Source organism: Tachyglossus aculeatus, chromosome 17 (genome assembly GCF_015852505.1).
Source record: "Tachyglossus aculeatus isolate mTacAcu1 chromosome 17, mTacAcu1.pri, whole genome shotgun sequence".
Classification (NCBI taxonomy): Eukaryota; Metazoa; Chordata; class Mammalia; order Monotremata; family Tachyglossidae; genus Tachyglossus; species Tachyglossus aculeatus.
This window is the reverse complement of record NC_052082.1, coordinates 38,673,463-38,696,825: the sequence shown is the minus strand read 5'-3', so window position 1 is coordinate 38,696,825 and position 23,363 is coordinate 38,673,463. Positions and strand designations below refer to the sequence as shown.

Here is a 23,363-nt window from a genome sequence, read left to right as displayed (position 1 = left end):
GAAGTGACTAGTCTAAGGTCACACAATAGACACATGACAGAGTCAGAATCAGAACCCAGGTCCTTCTGACTCCCAGGCCTGTGCTCTATCCATTAGGCCATGCTGCTTTTCTAATGCTTCTCTAGTGCTTAGCAATGATTATGAATGCAAGAGCACAGGTTTTTTTCTAGTCCTTTTCCGCTGTAATTCCCCACGAGCTCTATTTCAGTGCTCAGTCAGTAACAATTAGAAGAGTAGAAAAAACGAACAATTACAGAGAACAGCTGGCTAAAAATAATAAAAACATTTATTTCAAAAAACTGAAATTATAAATTCTAAACTGTTTTTACTGGTCAGAACTGGGCACTTCCTAGCTCCATATCAGCCAGACAGACTTTTGCCACAAACAAAATACTTGGATGTGGAGCAGGTGTCTGTTGCAATCTTTGTGTCGGAAATGTAAGAACAGATCCCTGGGTCGGTGACTTGGAGCCTGAGGAAGAGAAAGAGGACATCATAATTGTTGCATTTGTTAAGTGCTTACTATTTACCAAGCACTGTACTCAGAAGCAGAAGAGATACATGATAATAATAACAATAATGATAATAATAATAGTAATTATAATAATGATGGTATTTGTTAAGTATTTTTTAAGTGCCATTCATTCATTCAAGTGCATTTATTAAGTGCTTACTTTGTACAGAGCACTGTACTAAGCTCTTGGGAAAGTACAATACAGCAGTAAATAGTGACATTCCCTGCCCATAAGGAGCTCACAGTCTAGGGGGCAGTCCAGAGGGCTTCAAAGCTCTCCATCACCTCGCCCCCTCCTACCTCACCTCCCTTCTCTGCTTCTACAGCCCAGTCTGCACCCTCTGCTCCTCTGCCGCTAACCTCCTCACCATACCTCGTTCTCGCCTGTCCCGCCGTCACCCCCGGTCAACGTCATCCCCCTGGCCTGGAATGCCCTCCCTCCGCACAGAAGCCAAATTAGCTCTCTTCCTCCCTTCAAGGCCCTACTGAGAGCTCACCTCCTCCAGGAGGCCTTCCCAGACTGAGCCCCCTCCTTCCTCTCCCCCTCATCCCCCCTCCATCCTCTCTGCCTTACCTCCTTCCCATCCCCACAGCACCTGTATATATGTATATATGTTTGTATGTATTTATTACTCTATTTATTTGTACATATTTATTCTATTTATTTTATTTTGTTAATATGTTTTGTTTTGTTCTCTGTCTCTCCCTTCTAGACTGTGAGCCCACTGTTGGGTAGGGACCGTCTCTATATGTTGCCAACTTGTACTTCCCAAGCGCTTAGTACAGTGCTCTGCACACAGTAAGCGCTCAATAAATACGATTGAATGAATGGAGGGGGGAGACAGATATCAATACAAATAAATCAAATAAATAAGATAATAAAGACATAAGTGCTGTGGTGCTGGGAGGTGGGGAAGAGCAAACGGAGCAAGTCAGGGTAATGCAGGAGGAAGTGGGAGACGAGGAAAAGTTGAGCTTAGTCTGGGAAGGCCTCTTGGAGGAGATGTGCCTTCAAATGTGCTTCGAAGTGGGTAGGGGGAGAGTAATTGTCTGGGAATTTGAGGAGGGAGGGCATTTCAGGCCAGAGGCAGAATCTGGGTTAGGGGTCGGTGGTGAGACTGGCAAGACTGAGGCACAGTGAGAAGGTTAGCACCAGAGGAGTGGAGTATGTGGGCTGGGTTGTAGAAAGAGAGAGATGAGGTGTGGTAGGAGGGGGCAAGGTGATGGAGTGTTTTAAAGTCAAAGGTGAGGAGTTTTTGTTTGATACGGAGGTGGATAGGAAACCACTGGCGACTTTCGAGGAGAGGAGTGACATGCCCTGAACGTTTTTGTAGAAAGATGATCTGGACAGTGGAGAGAGATGGGGCTGGGAAGTCAGCAAGAAGGCTCATGCAGTAATCTAGGCAGCATAGGATGAGTGATTGTATTAACACAGTAACAGTTTGGATGGATAGGAAAGGGAAGATTTTAGAAATGTTGTGAAGGCGGAACCGATAGGATTTGGTGAAAGATTGAATATGTGGGTTGAATGAGAGAGTGGAGTCAAGGATAACACCAAGATTATGGGTTTATGAGACAGGAAGGATGGTGGTGCAATCTACAGAGAAGCAGCGTGGCTTAGTGGAAAGAGCATGGGCTTTGGAGTCAGAGGTCATGGGTTCTAATCCCAGCTCCGCCAACTGTCAGCTCTGTGACTTTGGGCAAGTCACTTAACTTCTCTGTGCCTCAGTTACCTCATCTGTAAAATGGGGATTAAGACTGTGAGCCCCCCGTGGGACAACCTGATCACCTTGTAACCTCCTCAGTGCTTTGCACATAGTAAGCACTTAATAAATGCTACTATCATTATTATTATTATTACTACAGTGATGAGAAAGTCGGAGAGAGAACAGGGTTTGGGTGGAAAGATAAGGAGCTCTGTTTTGGACATGTGATGGGAGGACATCCAAGTAGAGATTTCTCGAAGGCAGGAGGAAATCCAAGATGGCAGAAAGCGAGAGAGACTGGGGGTGGAGGCGTAGATTTGGGTATTATTTGCATAGAGCTAGTAGTTGAAGCCATGGGAGCAAATGAGTTCTCTGAGGGAGTGAGTGTAGATGGAGAATAGAAGAGGACCCAGAACTGAACCTTCAGGGACCCCCATAGTTTACGGGTGGGAAGCAGAGGAGGAGCCCACGAAGGAGACTGAGAAGGAACGGCCAGAGAGGTAAGACGAGAACGAGAAGAGAACCAGTGAAGCCAATGTTGGATAAGGTTTCCAGGAGAAATGGGTGGTCCAGAGTGTCAAAGGCAGCTGAGAGATGGAGGAAGATTAGGATGGAGTACAGACCATTGGATTTGGCAAGAAGGAGATCACTGGCGACCTTTGAGAGGGTAGTTTACATGGCATGAAGGGGATGGAAGCCAGATTGGATGGGGTCCAGGAGAGAATTGGAGGAGAAAAATTTGAGACAACAGGTGTAGAGAACTCGCTCAAGGAGTGTGGAGAAGAATGGTAGAAGGGAGCTATGGGATCAAGAGAGGGTTTTCTAGGATAGAGAAGACATGGGCATGTTTAAAGTCAGTGGAGAAGAAGCCACTGGAAAGCGAACGGTTGAAGATGGCTGTTAGGGAGCACTGTACTAAGCGCTGGGGTAGACACAAGACCATCAGGTCCTACATGGGGCTTACAGTATAAGTAGGAGGGAGAACAGGTATTTCCCCATTTTGCAGATGAGGGAACTGATGCTCACCAGGATATCTGCAAAAAGGCAGATTCTCTAAATTCTCCCTGAGGGACCAAACAGGCCAGAGGATGGTTTATGGGAGAACCCCCTGCTGCTGCTGGGACTCTGTGCTCTCAGAAGAGATCAAGGGGAGGGAGTTGTCTGACCCCAATGTGCTTGGTGAAATAGCAGAAAAGAAGGTTTTCATCAGTCAGTCAATCAAAGGTATTTACTGAGTGCCACCGAAATGAAAGCAGTGTGGCTCAGTGGTAAGAGCACGGGCTTGGGAGTCAGAGGTCATGGGTTCTAATCCAGGCTTCGCCACTTATCAACTGTGTGACTTTGGGCAAGTCACTTCACTTCTCTGGGCCTCAGTTCCCTCATCTGTAAAATGGGGATTAAGACTGTGAGCCCCATGTGGGACAACCTGATGACCTTGTATCTACCCCAGCACTTAGAACAGTGCTTGTCACATAGCAAGCGCTTAACAAATACCATAATTATTATTATTAATTATTACTACTATCATTAAATGCAGAGCACTGTACTAAGCATTCATTCAATCAAATTTATTAAGTGCTTACTGTGTGCAAAGCACTGTACTAAGCACTTGGGAGATTACATTATATGAACGAACAGACACATTCCCCCCTGCCCACAACAGGCTCACATCTAGAGGGGGAGACATATATTAATATACATAAATAAATACATAAATTACAGATATATACTGCTATATACATATGTTCTGTGGGGATAGGAGAGAGCATGAATGAAGGGAGCAAGTCAGAGTGACGCAGAAGAGAGTGGGAGAACAGGAGAGTAGGGCTTAGTCAGGGAAGGCTTCTTGGTGGAGGAGTGCTTCAGTAAGGCTTTGAAGTGGGGGATAGCAATTATCTATTTGATATGAGGAGGGAGGTTGTTCCCGGCCAGAGGTAGGGCATGAGCAAGAGATCACCGGTGAGATAGATGAGATTAAGGTAAAGGTTAGCATTCAATGAGCTAAGTGTGTGGGCTAGGTTGTAGTAGGAGAGTAGTGAGGTGATTTAGGTGGGGGCAAGGTGATTAAGTGCTTTAAAGCCAATGGTGAGGAGTTTTTGTTTGATGTGGAGGTGGATGGGCAACCACTGGAGTTTCTTGAGGAGTGGAAAAACATGATCTGAACATTTCTGAAGGCAAATGATCCAGGCAGCAGAATGGAGTATAGACTGGAGTCGGGAGAGACAGGAGCCAGGGAGGTCAGCAAGGAGGCTGATACCATAATCAAGGCGGGATAGGATAAGAGCTTGTATTAATCAATCAATCAATCAATCAATTGTATTTATTGAGTGCTTACTGTGTGCACAGCACTGTACTAAGCACTTGGGAAGTACAAGTTGGCAACATATAGAGACGGTCCCTACCCAACAGTGGGCTCACAGTCTAGAAGTGGGAGACAGAGAACAAAACAAAACATATTAACAAAATAAAATAAATAGAATAGATATGCACAAGTAAAATAAATAAATAGAGTAATAAATATGAACAAACATATATACATATATACAGGTGCTGTGGGGAAGGGAAGGAGGTAAGACGGGGGGGATGGAAAGGAGGAGAAGGGGGAGAGGAAGGAGGGGGCTCAGTCTGGGAAGGCCTCCTGGAGGAGGTGAGCTATCAGTAGGGCCTTGAAGGGAGGAAGAGAGCTAGTTTGGCAGATGTGGGGAGGGAGGGCATTCCAGGCAAGGGGGATGACGTGGGCCGGGGGTCGATGGCGGGACAGGCGAGAATGAGGCACGGTGAGGAGATTAGCAGCAGAGGAGCAGAGGGTGCGGGCTGGGCTGTAGAAGGAGAGAAGGGAAGTGAGGTAGGTGGGGGCAAGGTGATGGAGAGCCTTGAAGCCGAGGGTGAGGAGTTTCTGCCTGATTAATGTGGTAGCAGTTTGGATGGAAAGGAAAGCTTCGATTCTGGCAATGTTATGAAGGTAGAACTGAAAGGATTTAATGATGGCTTGAGTGTGTTGGTTGAACAAGAGAGGAATCAAGGATATTGCTAATGTTATGACTTGAGAGACAGGAAGGATGGAGGTGCCATCAGCAATGATGGGAAACTGAACGGGAGCATAGGGCTTGGGTGGGAAGATAAGAAGTTCAGTTTTAGCCATATTAAGTTTGAGGTGATGGGAGGACATCCAGGTAGAGATGTCTTAAAGGCTGGAGGAAATGCGAGACTGCAGAGAGGGAGAGAGATCAGGGTTTTAAGAGGTAGATTTGGGTGTCATCACCATAGAGGTAATAGTTGAAGCCATGTGAGCGGATGAGTTTTCCAAGGGAGTGTTTGTAGATGGAGAAAAGAAGGGGACCCAGAACTGAAACTTGAGGGACACCCACAGTTGGAGGATGGGAGGCAGAGGAGGAGCTTGTGAAAGAGACTGAGAATGAGTGGCTAGAGAGATAGGAGGATAACCAGCAGAGGTCAGTGTTAATGAAGCCGAGGTTGGATAACGTGTCCAGGAGAGGGGGTGGTCGACAGTGTCAAAGGCAGCTGAGAGGTCAAGGAGGATTAGGGTGGAGAAGAGGTCATTACCCTCTCAGGGTCACACCTGGAGAGTTTCAAGAACTCTACCAGTCTCGACTATGGGAGAGAGAGTCAAGCAGAGGTACACCCATTAGATTCCTAGCTTGGCCAGTGGCTAGCGAGTAGAAAGCTATCTGCTACAAGTCTAGACTCCCCTGTGCTGGGCAGCAGTGGCATGCGAGAGAGTCGAGATCGGAGACTTAAGTTTATTGCGCAGAAAAGGCAATGGTAAAGCACTTCTATATTTTTACCAAGAAAACTCTATGGATATACCACTAGGACAATTCCAGGTGGAGGTGGGGTATTTTAGAAGACATATGTCCATGGTGTCTCTATGGGTCAGAGATGACTGGACAGCGTAAGATAAGATAAGAGGCCACTGGATTTGGCAAAAAGGAGACCATTCGAGAGGGTGGTTTCTGTGGAGTGAAGAGGTTGGAAGCCAGATTGGAGGGGGTCAAGGAGAGAATTGGAGGAGAGGAACTTGAGGCAATGGGTTTGTCAGCTTACTCAGGGACTTTGGGGAGGAAAGGTAGGAAGGAAATAGCCATAACTTGAGGGAGCCAGTACCTGGAAGAGTACACTATAAAAAAGTAGAAGAGACATAATCCCTGCCATCAAGGACCTTACAGACTAGAGTGGGAGACAGGCATTAAAATAAATTACAGATGGATATGCACATAAGTGCTGTGGGGCTGGAGTGAATATCAAGTCCTTAAAAGGTACAGACCCAAGTGGATTGGGGTCGCAGAAGGAAGTGAGGGAGTAGATGGGGAAGGCCTCTTGGAGGAGTGTGATTTTAGTAGGGCTTTGAAGATGTGGAAAGCGGTGTTGTATCAGTGAGGAAGGGGGTGGGAGCTTATAGCCAGAGGTAGATGTGGGTAAGTGGTAGGTGACAGGATAAGTGAGACAGGTACAGAGAATAGGTTGGTGTTGGAGGAGTGAAATATTAGAGAAATGGGTGGGTAGGGTTGAAGCAGAATATCAGTGAAGTAAGGTTGGAGGGAGCACATTGAGTAATCTAAAGCCAATCGTGAGGAGTTTCTGTTTGCTGTGCAGGTGGATGGGCAGCCACTGGAGGTTTATGAGGGGAAGGGAGATGTGGACTGAACTTTTTTTTTAGAAAAATGATGCAGGCACCAGAGAGATGTATGGACTGGAGGGAGGTGAGACAAGAGGCAGGGAAGTCAGTAAGGAGGCTGATGAGGTAGTCAAGGAAGGATATTTCTGGAACATAGTAAGCATTTAACAAATGCTACAATTGTTCATTCATTCATTCATTCAATCGTATTTATTGAGCGCTTACTGTGTGCAGAGCACTGTACTAAGCGCTTGGGAAATACAAGCTGGCAACATATAGAGACGGTCCCCACCCAACAGCGGGCTCACAATCTAGAAGGGGGAGACAGACAACAAAACAAAACATATTAACAAAATAAAATAAATATGTACAAATAAAATAAATAGAGTAATAAATACTTACAAACATATATACATATATACAGGTGCTGTGGGGAGGGGAAGGAGGTAAAGTGGGGGGGTGAGGAGGGGCAGAGGAAGGAGGGGGCTCAGTCTGGGAAGGCCTCCTGGAGGAGGTGAGCTCTCAGTAGGGCTCTGAAGGGAGGAAGAGAGCTAGCTTGGCGGATGTGCAGAGGGAGGGCATTCCAGGCCAGGGGGATGACGTGGGCCGGGGGTCGACGGCGGGACAGGTGAGAATGAGGCACGGTGAGGAGATTAGCGGGAGAGGAGCAGAGGGTGTGGGCTGGGCTCCCTTTCCTGAAGCAGCCTGCGCAGCGTGCATTTACGAACAATGTGCCGCCTTCTCATATAGAGCCTGATGATGAGGCCCACCATCACCAGGCAGAGGAGGCTCCCCACAATCCCAGCAGCAATGGAGGGGATCTTGATAATAATTGTTATTATTATCATTATAATTATTATTAAAAATTAAATGAAACTTACAGACTCTGGTTCAGTGGGGCTCCATTGACCCAAAAGAATCCTTCTTTTGTCCTGTAGAGACCAATCCAGAAATTCTTGAATTGCTGAATGAATAACTGCACCGGAAAGAAGAAGAAGAAATCCTGTACTCAGACTTTTTCCAGAGACATGGCCATTTTCTCTCACGGAATTCTTCCAAAACAGTCTCAGGGTGCTCTGGCCTCCTTTCTCCCCAGAGATTGGTGGGAAGAACAGAGCACAGGTCCCATACACGGGTGGTCTCTCGGCTATGGGGATACACCTCATATTCCCATCCATGCCCAAGGTCAAAATGTCAGGCTGGAATCAATCAATCATATTTATTGAGCACTTACTATGTGCAGAACACTGTACTAAGCATTTGGGAGAGTACAATACAACATAATTAGCAGACAAAATCATTGCATTGTGTCCCCAAAGTTTGTGGCCCAGACAGACAGGACACCGGGGACCACTCGCTTCTCTTAGAATCACTACCTAACCTTGGTTTTACAGACACGGTTCTCTCCTGGTTCTCTTCCTACCTCTATGGCTGCTCCTTCTCATCACTGTCCCTCCACCTCTCAGGCCATAACTGTGCATGTTCTTCAAGGCTCTGTTCAGCATCTTCTCTTCTCATTTTACACTCGCTCTTTAGAGAGTTAATCCACTTCCATGACTTCAACTACCTCCTTTATGCAGATAACTCGGAAATCTACTTGCTAGCCCTGATCTCTCACTTCACTAGAAATTCACATATTTTCTTAACTCCAGGACATTCTGTCAACATCTCAGGTCAATTAGTGAAAACTTAAGCTCTATTTCTTCTCTACCCAGTCCTCTCCTCCACTAAATTCTCTCAATCACAGCTGACAACAAACTATTCTCCCAGTCTCTGTGGTCTGTAAAGTTGAGATTATCTTCAACTCCTCCCCCTCTTTCAAATCCCATACCAGATTCTGTCTGTCACTAAATCCTGCCAATTTTACCTCCACAAAATGGCCACTTCTTTGGTCCCTCCATTTTTCATATCCCTGTTTCATTACTGCATCAGTTAACTCATTCATCTCCAGCCTACCCCTTCTCCAATCCATATTGTACTCTAATGCCCAAATCACTTTTCTAAAACATCATTCTACAAACATCCACTCCTTAAAATCCTTCAATAAATAACCATTCCTCTGTAAACCAAGGAGAAATTTCTGACCAATCAATTACTGATATTTATTGAACACTTACTATGTTCAGAGAACTTTACTAAGCACTTGGTAAACTACAACAGAGTTTGTTGACACAGTCCCTACCCACAAGGAGCTTACAGTCAAAAGGGGGAGATAGACATTAAAATGCATTACAAATATGAGCTGAAGTTTTGTGAACCTGAGGGTGGAGCGAATATCAAATGTTTCAAGGACCAAGCATTCAAGCAGCTTTTTCCTTCAAACCTCTCCAATCTCTTCTTCCAGTACACTCCAGCTTGCTCTCCTATGCTCTGTGTGTCACTCATCTCTGCCGTCTCTAATTCATTGCTCATGTACTTCATCCAGCCTGGAATTTCCTTCCCCTTTAGATCTGCCAGACCACAGCTCTCCCCATCTTCATGGCCCTTCTGAAATCACATCTCCTCCAGCAAGCTTTTCTTGATTACTTTCTCTTTCCTCCAGGTTATAATCCCCTTTCCCTGCCTGCCCTAATCGACCCAGGTACCATTTCAGCATTCCTGCACCAACTAGACTGATTACCTAGGGGGAAAGGCAAATCAACATGGAGGCAGCATGACCTACTGGAAAGAGACGAGCCTGGGAGTCAGACAACTTGGGAATTGTCTGCTGTGTAACCTTGGGCAAGTAAATAAGAATGTGAGCCCCATTCTGTCTGATTACTTCTATCTACCCCAATGCTTAGAACAGTGCTTGACATTTAGTAAGCACTTAACAATTATCATAAAAACAAGAGGAACATCTAAAATGTTTCCCTACATTAAATGCCACCATTCCTGATCTTATCACGATAACAGAAACCATTATAGTACTTATATATATATTGACATGTGATCTCCATTTTCTAATCATTACCCCATACTCTTGATGTTACCAATTGCACCCATGTTTTTCTCTCCTACTCCCTTTATTAGTAAATAATATTTTGTGTCTGTTGGCCTCCCCCATTAGTCTGTCAATTCTCTGAAGGCATGAATTGTGTCTTTCTTAGTGCTACTAATGTTACTACTACTACTCCATTAATGTTATTTTTCATTAGCACCCAGGCTATTCCCTACATTGAACTGTATATTTCAGGCTCACTTAATCCATCTCTACGCCAACTGTGGGTCCTGACACACCAGATTTACACCAGAGAAATTACCAAAAAGGAAAATTGCCCCAAGGTTTCCATCTTGATATACTCACCAGCTCCCGTTTGTCTTCAATCACAACCAGGTCAGCCCCTTGCGATTTGCAGAATTCCTGGCTGTCATTCCAATTTTTCTTATTCTCCAATTCACTAGACAAGAAGTAGCACTTCTTTCTGAGGTGAAGCCAGTCCTCCGGACAGGTTTTGCCAATCTCAGGACAAGTCTTAGCGGCTGTAGCAGCTGTGGTGTAAAGAAGCAGGATTCATTGATTCAATCGCACTTATTGAGTGCTTACCGTGTACAGAGCACTGTAATAAGTGCTTGGGAAGTACAAGTAGGCAACATATAGATACAGTCCCTACCCAACAATGGGCTCACAGTCTAGAAGGGAGAGACAGACAACAAAACAAAACAAGTAGACAGGTGTCAATACCAGAATAAATAGAATTAGAGCTATATACACAACATTAATAAAATAGATAGAGTAGTAAATATGTACAAATAAAACAAATAGAGAAATAAATATGCACAAATATATACAAGTGCTGTGGGGAGGGGAAGAGGGTAGGGCAGAGGGAGGGAGGTGGGCGATGGGGAGGGGAGGAGGAGGCGGAGAGGAAAAAGGGTGCTCAGTCTGGGAAGGCCTCCTGGAGGAGGTGAGCTCTCAGTAGAGCTTTGAAAGGAGGAAGAGAGCTAGCTTGGCGGATGTGTGGAAGGAGGGTAGTCCAGGCCAGAGGAAGGATGTGGGCCAGGGGTCGACAGCGTGATAGATGAGAATGAGGCACAGTGAGGAGGTTAGGGGCAGAGGAGCAGAGTGTGTGGGATGGGCTGTAGAAGGAGAGAAAGGAGGTGAGGTAGGAGGGGGAGAGGTGATGGAGAACCTTGAAGCCGAGAATGAGGAGTTTTTGCTTGATTTGTAGGTTGACAGGCAACCACTGGAGATTTTTGAGGAGGGGAATGACGTGCCCAGAGCGTTTCTGTACAAAGATAATCCGGGCAGCAGAGTGAAGTATAGACTGAAGCAGGGAGAGACAGGAGGATGGGAAATCAGAAAGGAGGTTGATGCAGTAATCCAGTCGGGATAGGGTGAGAGATTGAACCAGCAAGGTAGGGTTTGGATGGAGAGGAAAGGGCAGATCTTGACGATGTTGTGGAGGTGAGACCGGCAGGTTTTCGTGATGATGTGGAATGTGGATATGTGGGATGAATGAGAGAGTGGAGTCAAGAATGACACCAAGGTTTTGGGCTTGTGAGACGGGAAGGATGGTAGTACCATCTGCAGTGACGGGAAAGTCATGGCCAAGGCTCCTACGTGGGCACAGAAGGGTAGGCTCCATTGAGAGAGGGTCTTCATACCCAGAATCCCTCCCAATAATAGAAATTCAGTCTTGAATTCATAGAGCACTTCTGTTTATCAAAACACTCTCATGCAGTGATCTCATTTTCTCTTTCCAGGAACCCACTGAAACAAGGAAGACATGGAATCAATAGTACCAGTTTAGAGATGGGGAAACAGAGTCCAGAAATGATAAGAGATTTTTCCCAGGACACAGAACAATTGAATAGTAGAGAATCCAAGACCATTCTGTCTCTCTGAGTTTCTCGTGCTTTTTCTGGAACTCCATACCCAACCTGAGGACAGAATGGTACTATACTACTATAAAAACTGGGAGAGGAGGGATCATGTCACTAATCATTTTGTACAGCACACAGCATTTTGTGGGTCACCAATACATGCAAGTGAGCACACTTTTATTTGATGTAAGTCTGGTACTATAATCAGCTCACCCCTAAATGTCCTCCCTGAAAAATATCCTTTCCATGTCCACCTGTAATAGCTGAACCCAACATGGCTGACAACACTTCTACTCAGGTCTGCTATTTCTGTTGTAATGTACTCTCCCAAGTGTACAGTGATCTGCACATAGTAAGTGCTGAATAAATACCACTGATCGATTGGTGAATGTAGTGTGCTAGCTAGATCTGGGATGGAAAGAAGATCCATCAATTTAAGTTATTTACTGAGTCCTTACTTCATGCAGAGCATTGAACTGAACGTTTGGGAGAGAACAATAGAGTTAGGTAATAATAACAATAATAATGATAATAATAACTGTGGTATTTGTTAAGTACTTACAATGTGCCAGGCACTGTACTAAGTGCTGGGGAGGATACAAGCAAATCATGTTGGACACACTCCCTGTCCCACATGGGGCTCACATTCTAAATCCCCATTTTACAGATGAAGTAACTGAGACATAGAGAAGTGAAGTGACTGGCCCAAGGTCACACAGCAGTCAAGTGGTAGTGTGGCATTAGAACCAAGGTCCTTCTTTCATTCATTCATTCAGTTGTATTTATTGAGCACTTACTGTGTGCAGAGCACTGTACTAAGTGCTTGGGAAGTATAAATCGGCAACATATAGAGACAGTCCCTATCCAACAATGGGCTCAACAGTCTAGAAGGGGGACGATGATCCCTTTTGCCCAGGAGACACAAGTAGTCAAGTGAGTGGTTGCTAATCAGACAGTGGTTGTGGGCAGGGAATGTGACTGTTACATTGCTGCATTGTACTCTCCTAAGTGCTTAATACAGTGCTCAGCACACAGTAAGCACGCAATACATATCATTGACAGATTAATTCTCATTTATAATAAACTGGACTAGATACCTGGAACCCAAGAACTCCACCTCTTACTATCAAGTTCTGGAAGCCATTAGGGAGAAAGTGGAGCCTAGTGGGAAGAGCACAGGTCTGAGCATCAGAGGAGCTGAGTTCTAATCCCAGCTCTGCCACTTATCTACTGTGTGACTTTGGGCAAGTCACTTAAATTCTTTGCACCTCAGTTCCCTCATCTACAAAATTGGGATTCAATACCTGTTCTCCTTCCTAGACTATAAGCCCCATGGGAGACCTAATCATCTTGCATCTTACCCAGCACTTAGTACAGAAGCAGCGTGGCTCAGTGGAAAAGAGCCCGGGCTCTGGAGGCCAATTTTCTATCCACTAGGCCATGCTGGTTCTCTACAGATAGACATGATCCCTGCCCTCAAGGAGTTTACAATCTCGATGACATCACTGATGGTCAGGATTTTTATCAGGATTTGCTAGCCTAGCTGATACAACCAATGTCTGAGGTACCGCCCTTTCTTCATTATGTGCAGGTAAAGGCCATCCCCTTTGTTGAATCTGTTATCCACGGTGCCTGATGGTGTTTTTGTTTCTTTCTTGGTGTTACCTGCTTCTCAAAGCCTTTGTTCCAAAATCCTTGTGAGCAGGGAATGTGTCTATCAACTCTGCTGTATTGTATTCTACTGAGAAGCAGCATGGCGTAGTGGATAGATTAAGGGCCTGGGAGTCAGAAGTCATGGGTTCTAATTCTGGCTCTGATGTTTGTCTGCCATGTGAACTTGGGCATGCCACTCAACTACTCTGGGCCTCAGTTACCTCATCTGCAAAATGGGGATTAAGACTGTGATGGTTCTCCTCTTATCTCTCCAGTCGTTCATTCTCAGTCTCTTTTGCAGGCTCCTCCTCCCCCTCCCATCCCCTTACTGTAGGGGTTCCTCAAGGTTCAGTTCTTGGTCCCCTTCTGTTCTCGATCTATACTCACTCCCTTGGTGACCTCATTCGCTCCCATGGCTTCAACTATCATTTCTATGTCGATGACACCCAAATCTACATCTCTGCCTCTGCTCTCTCCCCCTCCCTCCAGGCTCGCATCTCCTCCTGCCTTCAGGACATCTCCATCTGGATGTCTGCCCGCCACATGAAACTCAACATGTCCAAGACTGAACTCCTTGTCTTCCCTCCCAAACCCTGCCCTCTCCCTGACTTTCCCATCACTGTTGACAGCACTACCATCCTTCCCGTCTCACAAGCCCGCAACCTTGGTGTCATCCTCGACTCCGCTCTCTCGTTCACCCCTCACATCCAAGCCGTCACCAAAACCTGCCAGTCTCAACTCCACAACATTGCCAAGATCCGCCCTTTCCTCTCCATCCAAACCGCTACCCTGCTCGTTCAAGCTCTCATCCTATCCCGTCTGGACTACTGTATCAGCCTCCTCTCTGATCTCCCATCCTCTTGTCTCTCCCCACTTCAATCCATACTTCACGCCACTGCCCAGATTATCTTTGTCCAGAAACGCTCTGGGCATGTTACTCCCCTCCTCAAAAATCTCCAGTGGCTACCAATCAACCTACGCGTCAGGCAGAAACTCCTCACCCTCGGCTTCAAGGCTCTCCATCACCTCGCCCCCTCCTACCTCACCTCCCTTCTCTCCTTCTACATCCCAGCCCACACCCTCTGCTCCTCTGCCACTAATCTCCTCACCGTGCCTCTTTCTTGCCTGTCCCGCTGTCGACCCCCGGCCCACGTCATCCCCCTGTCCTAGAATGCCCTCCCTCCACACATCCGCCAAGCTAGCTCTCTTCCTCCCTTCAAGGCCCTACTGAGAGCTCACCTCCTCCAGGAGGCCTTCCCAGACTGAGCCCCCTCCTTCCTCTCCCCATCTTCCCTCTCTCCATCCCCCCCGCCATACCTCCTTCTCTTCCCCACAGCACCTTTATATATGTATATATGTTTGTACGTATTTGTTACTCTATTTTACTTGTACATATCTATTCTATTTATTTCATTTTGTTAATATGTTTTGTTTGGTTCTCTGTCTTCCCCTTCTAGACTGTGAGCCCACTGTTGGGTAGGGACCATCTCTGTGTGTTGCCGAGTTGTACTTCCCAAGCACTTAGTACAGTGCTCTGCACACAGTAAGCACTCAATACGATTGATTCATTCATTGATTGATTGATTGATAAGGGAAAACCTGATTACCATGTATCTATCCCAGTGCTTAGAATAGTGCTTAGCACATATTAAGCACTTAGTAGATACCATAATTATGATTATTACAGTGCTCTGCACACAGTAAGCACTCAATAAGCACCATTGATTGATTGATTACAAAAAATCCACCACTTGTCTGCTGGGTGACCTTGGGCAAGTCACTTCACTTCTCTGTACCTCAGTTACGTCATCTGTAAAATGGGGATTAAAATTGCGAGCCCTTTGTGGGACATGGATTGCTTTCAAATTGATTAGTTTGAAAGTAGCAATTAATAGAATGCCTGGTACTTGACAAATACTAGAAAGAAAAAAAAACTTCCATAAGTTTAAATTGTTGAAGGCCAAGCTCCGCTAGCTTCTGCTATGGTGGCCCAACTGTTCATTACATGCCACGTCCTGGGAGTCTTTGTTTGACTGGGTCGCTAAAGCTTTTCTTCAGTCCACTCTATTAGTAGTTACCCCATAGAGTACCTACTGGGGCAATTGGGGCCTAATGGAAAAAGCAGAAGTCTGGGAGTTCAGAAGACCTAGGTTTTAATACTGTTCCATCACTTATTTGCTGTGTGACCTTAGACTAGTCTCTTAACTTCTCTGTGCCTCAGTTACATCATCAGTGAAATGGGGATTAAGATTGTGAGCCCTATGAGGTTTGGTTTTTCTTCAAACCAAAAGATGGGTGGGTGGGGTGTGTGCGTGAGGGGTGTGTGTGTGTGTGTTATGTGTTTGTGTGTGGGGTGTGTGTTTGTGTGAGAGAGAGAGATTCTCACTGCAGTGGGCAGCGGGCAGTAGCCCTCAGATTCGTTGAACCAAGTCACACACCGGTTGCCTCTTCCCAGAATGAAGCTTAATTCAAGACCAGAGAGGACGATGGGCATCAGGCCCATGGTAAAGCTTAGCCCAGATGTTTGAGGAACTGTAAATCACTCCTCTTCCTCCTGGCAGCTTCCCTTGTTCAGAGAAGAGCAGAACTGCCAAGAATCTGAAAAAATCTGTTTGGTGGCTAGGGAGGCTAACAGCAGGAAGACTACAGCAGTCAATATAAGTTTATTTCTTTCCTCCCAGACATGTCTTACACTAAGGCCAACCCATCCCCTGGCTGTGGTAAACTCTTCAGGTGACAACACATTGACAAGTTAACTAAACACTCACCTAGAGCAATTATCAACACCACAAATATGACAATCACTGCAGCACCCACCAAAATAGCAGTCCGTCGCCGAAATGTAATGGTATCCTCTGAAAGAAAAGGAGAATTGGATTCTCAATATGCATAAATTGGAGAGCCACAGGAACCATAGAAAAATTCATGCCAGAGTGTGCAAAACAAAGGAATGAGTTACAGAAACCAAGATATGACTTCTGCCATCAAGTAATTTACAATTACATGCTAGAAGACAAGCAATTATAAGGCCAAAATGTTCCCTGTACCAAAGGTACACCCTTGGCAATAATTCTCTCTATGACACCACGCTGGTCATTGCGGAGGAACATGAATTACCTACTACCATTAGGGGATCACTTTAATACAATTTGTCTCTGATTTCTATGTACCAAGCCCTCTGCTAAGTCCTGGGGCAGACATAAAATAATCACATTGAACACGGTCAGTTAGTGTATTGCTGCCAACATGGGACATAATCTGCAGTGATAAATCAAACAGAATCCTCGTGGCATGAAAGTGTTAATGTTTCCCCCAAAACACTCAATTTACTATCACTGAGTAAATGTTGGCATTAGAAAAAATGGCTCAACTGGCAAAGTTGAAATGCCACCATGATGATACAATTTCCTGTCAATTATGACAAATGAGCCCTAGTCTAATCATGAAAATTTTGAGAACAAAAACCTCTATTAAGGAATTTATTTCTAATGGTAGTGGTTTGCACTGTACCACCCATACACTCTTAAGACTGCAAGTCACATTCATGACAGGGCAATGGGGTCAATAACTGATAGAAAGGCAGGGATGCAGCACATTGCTAAAGACTTTTTTGGCCAAATAATAATAATAATAATAATAATAATAATAATAATGGTATTCATTAAGTGCTTACTATCTGCCAAGCACTGTTCTAAGCGCTGAGATAGATACAAGGGAATCAGGTTGTTCCACATGGGGCTCACAATCTTAATCCCCATTTTACAGATGAGGTAACTGAGGCTCAGAGAAGTCAAGTGACTTGCCTAAGGTCACACAGCAGACAAGTCGCGGAGCTCGGATTAGAACCCACGTCCTCTGACTCCCAAACTTTCCACTAAGCCACGCTACTTCTCCGCAGCATAGTGCCAACGTCTCTGCAGCACAGACCAGCAGGCAGTTGCCGAGGTAATTGCCTCAGTAGCCACTGCTTTCTTTGCCGTCCACATTATCTAGCTGTATCATGGATCCCTGCAGAACCTGACCAATACACAAGATGCACTATTAATTCTTTATTAAGAAAGCTCCATCACTGATGACTTAGCCACACAGGTATTGCCCTACGTTTGTCTATTCATCTCTTAGGACAGTGCTTTGCACATAGTAAGCACTTAATAAATGCCATCATCATTATTATTATTATTATTATTATTATTTGGACTGGGGCTAATAACAAAGTATATGTTCATATAATAATAATATAATAATAATGGTATTTATGGTATGGTAATATGGTATTGTGGTATTTATGGTATGGTAATAGTATTTATACCATAATTATTCCATTATTTTAAATATACAAATAATTATGGTATTTGTTAAGTGCTTACCATGTGCCAGGCACTGTACAAAGCACTAGGATGGATTCAAGCAAATTGGGTTGTACACATTTCCTGTCCCACGTGGAACTCACAGTCTCAATCACCATTTTACAGATGAGGGAACTAAGGCCCAGAGAAGTGAAGTGACTTGTCCAAGATCACACAGCAGACATGTGGTGGAGCTGAGATCAGAACCCATGACCATCTGACTTAGAGGCCCATGCTCTATACACTATGCAATGCTCCTTCTTATATATATATATTATATAGAATCACATGCACATGTGTATATACACATATAGATGCACATGTGCATGTGATTCTATATAATTATATGATCCTAAGCAGCAGATACACTTTAACATTTCATAAAGAAGAGTCAATAGGTGATGAATGCTGAGACAGGTCATTCAGTAAATACCACTGATTGATTGGTTGAGGGGCATTATGATTTGAGTAAGGAGAGATTGATGGGGAAGCAGTGTGGCTCAGTGGAAAGAGCTCAGGCTTTGGATTCAGAGGTCATGGGTTCAAATCCTGGCTCCGCCACTTGTCAGCTGTGTGACTTTGGGCAAGTCACTTCACTTCTCTGGGCCTCAGTTACCTCATCTGTAAAATGGGGATTAAGACTGTGAGCCCCACATGGGACAACCTGATCACCTTGTATCCTCCCCAGCACTTAGAACAGTGCTTTGCACATAGTAAACGCTTAACAAATACCAACATTATTATTACTACTATTATTATTATTATTATTATCTTATTGCTACCAATCCCCTCACTTGGGTTTTACCAACTTAGAAATATCTCCTTATGACTGAGTTATAGATTTACGTAGACATGTTAATTCCTTGGGTCCCCAATACTTGGGTTTTTCTGTGGTTCCTCCAGCATTAAAAGAAGCAGCATGGCTCAGTGGAAAGAGCACGGGCTTTGGAGTCAGAGGTCATGGGTTCAAATCCCGACTCTGCCAACTGTCAGCTGTGTGACTTTTGGCAAGTCACTTAACTTCTCTGTGCCTCAGTTACCTCATCTGTAAAATGGGGGTGAAGACTTGTGAGCCTCACGTGGGACAATCTGACCTTGTATCCTCCCCAGTGCTTAGAACAGTGCTTTGCACACAGTAAGTGCTTAATAAATGCCATCATTATTATTATTGTTATTAAAAAACAATACTAGAAATTCAGAATACCTTCAAAGTTACCGACCCAAATTCTAAATGTTTCTTTATCAAAGAGGAAGGAGTGTCCCTGATTTGATTAGTTCATTTCAATTAAATGTTGGGTCTCTGTTTTAAAGGAATTGTCATTATTTGTTATGTCCTTCTGAATTTCCCACTCCGTTTTCAATTGTTCCCCAGTCCTAATGGGAGATCTATGGGAAGGCTTGGTATAATGAAAAGTTGCAAAACAAAGTCTTGAAGGGACAATTTTCAATAAATTTACTGACTGTTTACAGGGTTCAGCATTCCAATCACCAACATTAATCAATAAATCAATTGTATTGATTGAGAACTTACAGTACGCAGAGCATTGTACTACATGCCTGAGAGAATACAAACAACATCCATCCCTAAGTCTTCCTCTATCCCCTAAACCTACCCCTAGCAGAATCCTTAACTCTGGACCTGACCTTACCCTTCACAAGGATTTCTTTGATGTTTGCCTCGCCCTCACTGCTATTTTCAACCTCTGTTGACTATTTCCTTCTACTTTCAAAAATGTTCAAGTCTTTCCCATCCTAATTGAGCACAGTCTCAGTTCCGTAGTCCCTTCCAGCAATGGCCCCACTTCCCTGATCACATTTCTATCCAAATCCTCCTCCAGGAGGGCTGGAGGTGACATGAGCCTGAAGGGAGGGAGAGAAAGCAGATAGCAATAGCTATGAATAGCTATTAATTAATTAGCTATTAATAACTCAATAGCAAATGACCCAATATGATCACAAACATTAAAGTTCAGGAACATTATTAGTCTCCTAGCACTGAAGCTCTGATCAACTTTCATTCATTCACTCATTCATTTAATCGTATTTATTGAGCACTTACTGTGTGCAGAGCACTGTACTAAGCACTTGGGGAAATACAGCAATAGAGACAATCCCTGCCCACAATGAGCTCACAGTTTTAATATAACTATGCTGGAAGGGATATGTGAGGAGAATGAGCAACAGCAGCAGACCCAAAGAGCTGCTGTGTATGGAGAGCTGAAATTGAGAATCTGAAAGCAAAGAGGGTAAGAGTAAATGTTTTAAAGGCACAGTGAAACAAATTCTCTTACAATGAGGCATCCCATCTGAAAATTGGATGGCAATTGCTGAGGAAGGATCAGCCTGGTACACTCTCATCCAAAAGTGAATGGCTTTCTTCTGGCAGTTTTATAAGAGAAGTGAGAAAAGGAGGCAAAAGGGAAAATGGCACCAGATACCTCAAGCATTAAACATGACAACACAACAAGGGACAACCTCATTGTGTATGGTACTGTGGATCCCACGTTGATCTTTTCAGTCACACACAAGTTTGGGAGCCAGAGGCCCAGAGTTCTAATCCCAGCTCAACCTCTTGTCAATGTGTAACCTTGTGCCATTCACTTGGCTTCTCTTTGCCTCAGTTTCTTCAACTGCAAAATGGGGATTCAATATCTGTTCCTCATTCTACTTAGACTGTGAGTTCCACAGTGAGACACTCTATCCGGCTTGATTACTTGTATCTATCCCAGTGATGAGAAGAGTGCTTGACACGTAGTAAGCACTTAACAGATACCATTGTTGCCAACTTGTACTTCCCAAGCGTTTAGTACAGTGCTCTGCACACAGTAAGCGCTCAGTAAATACAATTGAATGAATGAATTAAAAAAAACAGAGATAAAAACCATCAGTGGCAATTTCTTTTGTTTTATGGCATTTGTTAAGCCCTTACTATATGCCAGACACTGTACTAAGTGCTGGGGTAGATACAAAAGAATCAGGTTGGACAGAGTGTATGTTCCCCATGGGACTCACAGCTTTAATCACCATTTTACAGATGAGGTAACCTAGGCACAGAGAAATTAAGTGATTTACCCAAGCTCACACAGCAGACAAGTGTACATGTACATATTTACTATTCTATTTATTTTATTTTAATATGTTTTGTTGTCTGTCTCCCCCTTCTAGACTGTGAACCCGCTGTAGGGTAGGGACCGTCTCTATATGTTGCCAACTTATACTTCCCAAGTGCTTAGTACAGTGCTCTGCACACAGTAAGTGCTCAATAAATACGATTGAATGAATGAATGAAAGTGGTGAAGCTGGAATTAAGACACAGCCCCTTCTGAGTCCCAGGACTGTCCACTAGTCCACACTGCTTCTCAATTGTCGTTCAACCAAATTAGTATGCTACTATAAAGCCCCTAAAGACGGGGCCGCAGATATTCCGTGCTTCTTCCCCTATCCCCCTCCCCATCCTCTCTTCCCCCATCTCCCGCCCGGCCAGGGGGGAGCGGCACAGAGAGACATCCCAGGGGTCCAAGGAAAGCACTCCTTCCCTTTCCTCTGCTCAGCCCCGGAGACCCCCACGAGACAGCATTGGTCTGCAACAGGCTGTCCAGATATGCTCGGCCAGGGTTAGCAATCGATCAATTAATCAGTGAGCATTTCCTGTGTGCAGAGCATTTCTGTGCACTTAATTGTATTTATTGAGCACTCACTATGTGCAGAGCACTACACTAAGCGCTTGGGAGAGCACAATACAACAATAAACAGACCCATTGCCTGCCCACATAGATCTCACAGTCTAGAGCACTGCACTAAATGCTGGGGAGAATACAATACAATCGAGAAGTCCCTCCCCTTAAAGAATGAAGAGTTTGGCTGGGGAGACAGACATTAAGATACATTAAAATTGTGGAATCCATAGAGACTAAGGAGAATAACCTCCTCACCGTGCCTCGTTCTCGCCTGTCCCGCCATCGACCCCCGGCCCACGTCATCCCTCTGGCCTGAAATGCCCACCCTCCCCACATCCGCCAAGCTAGCTCTCTTCCTCCCTTCAAGGCCCTACTGAGAGCTCAGCTCCTCCAGGAGGCCTTCCCAGACTGAGCCCCCTCCTTCCTCTCCCCCTCTTCCCCCTCTCCATCCCCCACACCATACCTCCTTCCCTTCCCCACAGCACCTGTATATATGTATATGTTTGCACATATTTATGACTCCACTTATTTAACTTGTACATATTCTACTTATTTTATTTTGTTAATATGTTTTGTTTTGTTCTCTGTCTCCCCCTTCTAGACTGTGAGCCCACTGTCGGGTAGGGACCGTGTCTATATGTTGCCAACTTGTACAGTGCTCTGCACACAGTAAGCGCTCAGTAAATACGATTGATTGATTGATTGATTGAATAAGAATAGGGAGGGTGGGGTGACGACTTAAGCGTTTAGGGGGAGTGGGCCAAAGTGTGCAACAACGCAGAAGAGAAAGAAAATAGGTTCAATCCCCTGATGGGGGATGAAGGCCGCGGCTTCGGCAGCCCTTCCCCGTGACCCCTCCCCGCCCCGCGACAAGTCCACCGCCCCAGCCCTTCCCCCCACCTTCCCGAATCCCGGCTGTCGCCATGAGGAACTCCCGTCACCCATCCGAGCTCTTGACCCCAACCCCAACCCTGCCCACCATGCCTACCCCCTGCCCCAGCCCCCGACCCTGGCTCTTCCCCTCCTGCTCCACCCCGAGAACGGGTCGGGGGCCGAGAGCCGCGGTCCGGACTCAGGGTCCCGGTCTCCCGGTTTGGGCGAAGCTGCTGGACTCGGGGTCCGGAGGCGGCGGGAGGTCAGCCTGGCCCCGCCCCACTGTCCGCTCGGCCCCGGAGCGACCCCCACCCGCAGACGGGACCGGCGCTCCGGGCCGCGGGGCCCCCGGGAATGGGGGAGGCTACGGGAGAGGCGGGGTCCGGGCCCGGGGCGGCGGTGGCGCAAGGAGTCGGGCTCCGGGCCCGGAGGTGCCTACCCCTGGCTGCCATGTCCCGGCCCTGGCGATTCCGTCATCACTAGGAAAACTCGATCACGTGCTCAGGATTGAACTTCCCTCAACCGGGCTGGTTGTTCAGAGGAGAGGGAAGGCGGGTTGAGTAAAAGCGGGCAAATCAGGATGATACAGAAGGGAATGGGAAAAGTGGAAACATGGGCTTAGGAGTTTTTAAAGGACTGGGAAAACATGTCCTAAACGTCTTTGTAGAAACATGATCTGGGCAACAGAGTGAAGTATGGACTGGAGAGGGGAGAGACAGGAGGCTGGGAGGTCAGCAAGGTGTAATCAGGGCAAGAGAAGATAAGTGCATTAACATGGTAACTGGATGAAGAGGAAAGGGCATATTTTAGCGATGCTGTGAAGTTGGAAGCGATGGGATTTAGTGATGGATTGAATATGTGAGTTGAATGAGAGAGAGGACTCAAGAATATCGCCAAGGTTACGGGCTTGTGAGGGAGGAAGGAGGATGGTGCCATCAACAGTGATGGGAAAGTCACAGGGAGGACGGGGTTTGGGTGGGAAGATAAGAAGTTCTGAGGTGACAGGAGGACATCCCAGTAGAGGTGTCTTGACGACAGGAGGAAATGCGAGACTGCGGAGAAAGAGAGAGGAGGGCTAGAGGTGTAGATTTGGGTATCATCTGCATAATAGGGGTAGTCGAAGCCATGTGAGCGAATGAGTTCTCCAAGGGA

At 45.5% G+C, this 23,363-nt stretch overlaps 1 protein-coding gene and 1 non-coding gene across 2 annotated transcripts; one reads left to right on the top strand and one right to left on the bottom strand.

Moving 5' to 3' along the window:
* Positions 1 to 264: 264 nt before the first annotated feature.
* On the bottom strand, positions 265 to 22,705 carry LOC119939546 (C-type lectin domain family 2 member L-like). Its single transcript, XM_038759641.1, has 5 exons — positions 22,651 to 22,705; positions 16,084 to 16,170; positions 10,143 to 10,327; positions 7,738 to 7,832; positions 265 to 472 (listed from the first exon to the last, which is right to left on the bottom strand). Exons 1-5 carry the CDS (start codon positions 22,661 to 22,663, stop codon positions 361 to 363), a joined length of 492 nt encoding a protein of 163 aa, XP_038615569.1. The 5' UTR covers positions 22,664 to 22,705; the 3' UTR covers positions 265 to 360.
* Positions 5,783 to 5,920, top strand: LOC119939844. The gene has a single exon (XR_005454806.1). It is a non-coding gene; the product is annotated as a small nucleolar RNA SNORA7 (small nucleolar RNA).
* Positions 22,706 to 23,363: the final 658 nt, after the last annotated feature.

Excerpts from the sequence above, each read along its gene's own strand:
- LOC119939546 (XM_038759641.1), bottom strand. Across the intron at positions 7,833-10,142 it reads TTGAAGACAAACGGGAGCTG|TTATTCATTCAGCAATTCAA; the intron begins GTGAGTATATCA and ends TTTCCGGTGCAG. Across the intron at positions 473-7,737 it reads GCCCCACTGAACCAGAGTCT|GCTCCAAGTCACCGACCCAG; the intron begins GTAAGTTTCATT and ends TCTCTTCCTCAG.